The 6,746-nt window shown below is 58.3% G+C and overlaps 1 protein-coding gene across 1 annotated transcript; it reads left to right on the top strand.

Annotated features, from left to right (window-relative positions):
* Positions 1–2,458: 2,458 nt before the first annotated feature.
* IRF2BPL (interferon regulatory factor 2 binding protein like) lies at positions 2,459–5,817 on the top strand. The gene has a single exon (XM_029239050.1). The coding sequence runs from the start codon at positions 2,679–2,681 to the stop codon at positions 5,007–5,009; it is 2,331 nt and encodes a 776-aa protein (XP_029094883.1). The 5' UTR covers positions 2,459–2,678; the 3' UTR covers positions 5,010–5,817.
* The last annotated feature ends 929 nt before the right edge of the window (positions 5,818–6,746 follow it).

Genomic DNA, 6,746 nt, shown 5'->3' with positions numbered 1-6,746 from the left:
GGCGCTGATGGAAAATTTGAGCACCCCAAACCACCTCTGGGAACTTAAGCTTGTCAAGGCACCATTCAAAGCAGACTTACTGGGCTTCCCCGGTGGCGCAGTGGTTGAGAGTCCGCCTGCAGATGCTAGGGGACGCGGGTTCGTGCCCCGGTCCGGGAGGATCCCACATGCCGCGGAGCGGCTGGGCCCACGAGCCGTGGGTCTGTGCTCCGGAGCCTGTGCTCCGCAACGGGAGAGGCCACAGCAGTGAGGGGCCTGCGTACCGCAAAAAAAAAACAAAAACAAAAAAACACTTACTAGATTCAGATCCCAGTTCTGTCTCTAATGGCTGTGTGACCCTGGGCAAGTTATTTAACCTCCCTGTTTTCTGAGCTTGTAAATCAGAGTTAATAATAGAATCTACCTTGCAAATAATACTGAGTTTAATGATGATGCAAGTAAACCACCTAGCAGTGCCTGGCCCACAGCAAGTCTCAGTGAGTTGCCTTCTGTTACAACAAGAAACAAAATGGAATCTCAAACAGTCCTAATAAGTTGGGAGCTCTGATCCCTTTTACATGTGGAAAACAGAGATCATGTTAGGGTAAGTAACTAGCTCGAGGTCACAAAGCCAGTAAGTGACAGACAGGAAATTCCAACCTAGTGTGCCAGACTCCAGAACCTGAAATTCCATTATACTGCCACCCCTCTCCAGCCTCACCCAGGATTAGCTCAATCTTCATGGAAAAAAAAAAAAAGCAGGCCCAATACTTGGAAGAATCAGTTGAAATGCCCCAGCTAGCCCTTTGACCAACATATCCGTTCTGCAATAAACACTAATGACGAGAGGTGATCTTGTAACGGAAAAGAAAGCAGGGCCTTGCTCAGCCATCTGGGGCACTATGGGATGAAATCACAGCACACAAGAAAGAACTTTGAAAACTGTGGCTGTGCTTTACAAAGATATATCAACATTATTAAATGCTGCCCCCACTTTCTTTTATCAATCCCGAAGAAACCACTCACCTGTTTGGTCTCTCCAGCACCTCCCCCTCCCTGCCCCCAAATGCAGCTGTGCGCAGCCAGTAGACTGTTTTCCTTAAAGGCCTCCGGGTGCTCGTAGCTTCTTTAGACATTCAGCCAAAATTTTTAGAGTACGGCTTGGGGGAGGGGTATCTCACCCTGAATTCATTTAGCTCCGTCGCTGAAGCTCAGGTTCCGAGACCAGGGCACAAAAACAAAGCGAAAAGGCAGTTTCTGAAAGACTGGAAAACAGCTAATTTTGCAGGTGCTTCGGCATCAGTGGTAGCAATGAATGTGACGTTCATACCGGGGGGGGGGGGGGTTTGATTGCAGATGTAATGGGTAATACCCTTATGAAATTCACAGCGAAAATCTTGAAACAGGACATTTAAATTCACTGCTCGGAGTGGGGTGGGGAGCGGGATCGGAAACGACGCTTGTGGTTTTCAAACGCGTTTTAACTTGGGAAAGCCGGGCGGAGAAAGGAAAGGTCATAGTCTGTTTAATTTCCACCCCCAACCCTGGTCTTCCAGCATTAGCTCGCTGGGCCTCAGCTGTTGTACACACACAGCGAAGGGGGAGGGGAGGGCGGAGGCGCGGAGGAGGGGCCGACTGGGAGGAATCTGGGCGCCCTGCCGCGCATGCGCTTTTCCCGAGCAACAAGTGGGCTCCACAGAGGAAGTGTAAAGGGGAGGGGGGAGAACTGGTGCAGAGCATGGCGGTGACGTCAGCGCTCCGCCTGGGCGGCATCCCGCGCGGCCGAGCCCGGGACAGCGCGAGCCGCAGCGCGAGCGGGAGCGCCGAGCCGCGCCTCCGGAACGTAGAGTAACAATCACAACCCCACATTCCGGGCGAGTGCGAGCGGGAAGGGATGCGACCCGGGTCGAGGCGCCGCGCGAGCGCCCTACAGCCAACGTGAGCGCCGCCAGCCGCGGGGGCCCGGGCGCCCGCCAGGCCTGGGGGCGGCGGGAGCCTGCGTGCGTGCGCTCCTCTCCTCTGCTCTCGTGCGTCCTGGAAGCAGTGGCCGCGGCGGCTCCCTCCGGCCGTGCAAACCCAGCTAACGCCAGCGGAACGGCCGACGCTGAGAGGGGAGAAGCTCCTCTCTCGGCTGCCAACCCCTCCCCCGGTCCTCCGGGGAAGCAGCGACTTCAGCAAGATTGGACTCGGGCACCGGGTGGCACTGAACCCTCTACCCTTCGTCCCAGAGAGCCTGGCGGGGAGAGGACGCAGGTCGTAGGGGGTCCCCCCCAGGGGAGAGGAAGAGACAACCCCTTTCGAGCTTCCAGGCACCAGCCACTCCGGGGAGGGGGCCAAGAACCAACGGCGGCCAGCACCCGGCACCCTCGCCCCCTCCCCCCGGGCCCGGAGCGTCCAGCCCGGGTCTGCGACACCAGGAAGAAGGCGCCTGAGCTCCCCTCCCGACGAAACAGCCGCAGTAGGAGGTGGGGGCGAGGAGCGGGCTGAACTCGTCCGCTGCCCGGGCGGTGGAGCCCCCGCAGCGAGGCGCTGCTTGGGCGGTGGAGACTCGCGCTTCCTCCAGCCCCTGGGGCAGAACTTTCTCGCCCCCCCTCCTTCCCCCGCAGCCGTACTCCCTCCCCAGCCGGCCAGCCCTCCGGGAGGAGAAAGCGCCGCGGAGACAACCGGGGCGGGGGCCTACCTTACCGAGGGCCGGCATCATGTCGGCGGCGCAGGTGTCCTCGTCCCGGAGACAATCTTGCTACCTGTGCGACCTGCCCCGCATGCCCTGGGCCATGATCTGGGACTTCTCGGAACCCGTATGCCGCGGTTGCGTCAACTACGAGGGCGCGGATCGCATCGAGTTTGTGATCGAGACCGCGCGTCAGCTGAAGCGGGCGCACGGCTGCTTCCAGGACGGCCGCTCCCCCGGGCCGCCGCCGCCCGTCGGGGTCAAGACGGTGGCCCTGTCGGCTAAGGAGGCGGCGGCGGCGGCGGCGGCAGCGGCCGCCGCACAGCAGCAGCAACAGCAGCAACAACAGCTCAACCACGTCGATGGTTCCAGCAAGCCTGCGGTGCTGGCGGCCCCGTCCGGCCTGGAGCGCTATGGTCTGAGCGCAGCCGCTGCTGCTGCCGCCGCCGCCGCCGCCGCGGTGGAACAGCGCAGCCGCTTCGAATATCCTCCACCACCGGTGAGCCTGGGAAGCAGCAGCCACTCCGCGCGGCTGCCCAACGGTCTGGGGGGCCCCAACGGCTTCCCCAAGCCCACACCGGAGGAGGGACCCCCGGAGCTGAACCGCCAGAGCCCCAACTCCTCTTCAGCGGCGGCGTCGGTGGCGTCTCGGCGCGGGACGCATGGTGGACTAGTGACAGGGTTGCCCAACCCGGGGGGTGGCGGAGGCCCCCAGCTTACCGTGCCCCCTAACCTGCTGCCGCAGACGCTACTTAACGGCCCGGCCAGCGCCCCCGTGCTGCCCCCACCGCCGCCTCATGGTCTGGGCAGCCGTGGGCCCCCGACGCCCGCGCCCCCCGGGGCCCCCGGGGGCCCAGCTTGTCTCGGGGGCGGCCCAGGCGTATCGGCCGCGTCGTCCTCCGCGTCATCTTCGACCTCGTCGTCGGTGGCCGAGGTGGGCGGGGGTGCTGGTGGCAAAAGGCCCGGCTCCGTGTCGAGCACTGACCAGGAGCGCGAGCTGAAGGAGAAGCAGCGTAACGCCGAGGCCCTGGCTGAACTGAGTGAGAGCCTACGCAACCGCGCGGAGGAGTGGGCCAACAAGCCCAAGATGGTCCGCGACACGCTGCTCACGCTGGCCGGCTGCACGCCTTACGAGGTGCGTTTTAAGAAGGACCACTCGCTGCTGGGCCGCGTCTTCGCCTTCGACGCCGTCTCCAAGCCTGGTATGGACTACGAGTTGAAGCTGTTTATTGAGTACCCCACGGGCTCGGGCAACGTGTATTCCAGCGCATCTGGTGTGGCCAAGCAGATGTACCAGGACTGTATGAAAGACTTCGGTCGGGGTCTCTCCTCCGGCTTCAAGTATCTGGAGTATGAGAAGAAACACGGCTCCGGGGACTGGCGTCTACTTGGAGACCTGCTGCCCGAGGCCGTGCGCTTCTTCAAGGAGGGCGTGCCCGGCGCCGACATGCTGCCCCAGCCCTACCTGGACGCCAGCTGCCCCATGCTGCCCACGGCTCTGGTGAGTCTAAGCCGCGCCCCTAGCGCGCCCCCGGGGACCGGGGCCCTGCCGCCCGCCGCCCCCTCGGGCCGGGGCGCAGCTGCCAGCCTGCGCAAGAGGAAGGCGTCCCCCGAGCCCCCGGACTCCGCCGAGGGCGCGCTGAAGCTGGGCGAGGAGCAGCAGAGGCAGCAGTGGATGGCGAACCAGAGCGAGGCACTAAAGCTCACCATGTCGGCCGGGGGCTTTGCAGCGCCGGGGCATGCGGCAGGGGGTCCGCCTCCGCCGCCCCCACCCCTGGGACCCCATTCCAACCGGACCACCCCGCCCGAGTCAGCCCCTCAGAACGGTCCGTCGCCCATGGCCGCCCTCATGTCGGTGGCAGACACACTGGGCACGGCGCACTCGCCTAAGGATGGCAGTTCTGTGCACTCCACCACTGCGTCTGCACGGCGCAACAGCAGCAGCCCAGTGTCGCCGGCCTCCGTACCCGGGCAGCGCCGCTTGGCATCACGGAACGGGGACCTGAATTTACAGGTGGCGCCCCCGCCGCCTAGCACCCACCCGGGCATGGACCAAGTGCACCCCCAAAACATTCCGGATTCCCCTATGGCCAACAGCGGGCCCCTTTGCTGTACCATTTGCCACGAACGTTTGGAGGACACGCATTTCGTTCAGTGCCCCTCTGTTCCCAGCCACAAATTCTGCTTCCCTTGCTCTAGAGAGAGTATCAAGGCCCAGGGGGCGACCGGCGAGGTGTACTGCCCCAGCGGAGAGAAATGCCCCCTGGTTGGGTCGAATGTACCTTGGGCCTTCATGCAGGGCGAAATCGCGACGATCTTAGCTGGGGATGTTAAAGTGAAAAAGGAGAGAGACCCTTGAACCACAAGACAGCCACTTCCTTAGCCCCAGACCAGCTCCTCTCCCGTCCAGAGGGCCCCTCCCCCACCCACATCGACCCTCTCTTCCCTCACTCCCAAGATGTAGAATTGTGAATATAACAAACTGCAAAAAGTTAGTCTTATGTATAGACATTATTTTCGTCGTATGTTTCTATATTTTGAAACAAAGGTATGTAACTTCTTCATTTGAAGGATAAGCTGGTTTGTGTTAAGCAGTATAATATTGGTTCGGTCATTTGCCTCATATTCGTTAGCATTTATTGGTGGCAGAGTGTTTGCCTAGGTACAGAATTAATAGCCTTTAGCAACGACTGCTGCTGGTGTGTATTTTTGTAATTGTTATGCACTCACTGAAAGAAAGAAACACAAAAGAAAATGACTTTTTTTTTGCCAAGGCCAGTGTTGCTGCCTAAAAAAAAAAAATGATGCTATAAAATGGTGAGAGCTTCATTTCTGAACAGCCCCAAGTGTTGAAGTCTTCACTTTATTTTGTTTTGTTTTTGTTTCCTTTGCAAAATGGTAAGGGGGGTGTTGGGGTGGGTGGGTGTTTTTTGTTGCAAGTTTGTGAGGGAAAACGTTTTGGTTTGTTTCTACTGACCTGAATGTGTTGGATCTTCACGTGTTGTTTTGTTTTTGCTTTATTGATGCACGGATGCTTTTGAACAGTAGAGCGAAATGCTAGACATGGAGAATCTGCTCTGTTTGTCCTTTATACATTTCTGTAGTTAACAGAACACTGTAATGTGCCTTGGAGCTTAGTAACTTGTAATAAATTCAATTGATATTAATTCTGCCCCGAGTCAGCAAGTGTGTTTTTCTAGGGCTAAGACCACACAGCTCCAACATGGGGGACACCCTCCCTACTTCCACCATATAACACAAATGCTGGTGCCTTTGAAAGCCCTCAGAGGTGGCATCTGTAGAAGGCCCTGTGCTGGCTGACTGCCCCTCCCCTTCAGTACCAGACTATTTACACTCACCTCTCTGGGGCAGGACAGTTGCTGACTAAGCGATTTCTGTTTACTCTTCAGCATCTCTGTTTTCCCCTGACGCGCACCCCAGCTGCAAATAGCATTGTCAGGAATGCTTTTTTGGTGCCTTTCCCTGTGGCCCTGAGTATATGCTGATACTCAGTGCAGCTGTGACTTAATGCAAGTGGGGTGGGGGAAACAGGACAAAACCGGGGTGCTTTGCCTCCTAGATGTGGCAAAAATCACTGTTACTGCACATTTAAAGCAAACATGTCACAGAGCTGGGAGCCAGCAGTGGAGAGGCAGGAGGGGTGTGGGAAGTGGGAAACAAATCCATGTTCTCAGGACTGAGTTCCCAGCAGCTTCCAGTTCATGCATCGGAGGAGCAGTTTCACCTCATTCATGACGTTTTTTTCTTTCCCTTCCTTTTCGATAATAATTTCAAAAGGCAGGACACTTAGCTGGTTGTGGAGAGTGGGGAAGAGAGAGTCCCAAACCGTGTTCCTGGGGAACAATCGCTTATGACACCAAATAGAACCCGTCCCCACTGGTGAAGAAATGCGATTATTCATCTAGTTGACTTTTTGGTGGCATTTGTGAGGTACAGAGGGATGGGGATGGGACTGGAATGTCCTTTAGGGTTCTGGAGCCCTCCCAGAGCTCTGAGGGAAGGCAAACAAACCTGGTTTGAACCTTGTACTTTCCTGGGAGGCAAATGGAAGGGGAGTAGGAAATGGGGAGGGAGG

The sequence above is a fragment of the Monodon monoceros genome, unplaced genomic scaffold (assembly GCF_005190385.1).
Source record: "Monodon monoceros isolate NGI ecotype Baffin Bay Population unplaced genomic scaffold, NGI_Narwhal_1 Super_Scaffold_21, whole genome shotgun sequence".
In the NCBI taxonomy this organism is placed as follows: Eukaryota; Metazoa; Chordata; class Mammalia; order Artiodactyla; family Monodontidae; genus Monodon; species Monodon monoceros.
Note: the sequence above shows the minus strand (reverse complement) of the source record. Positions and strands in the feature narration are given on the sequence as shown.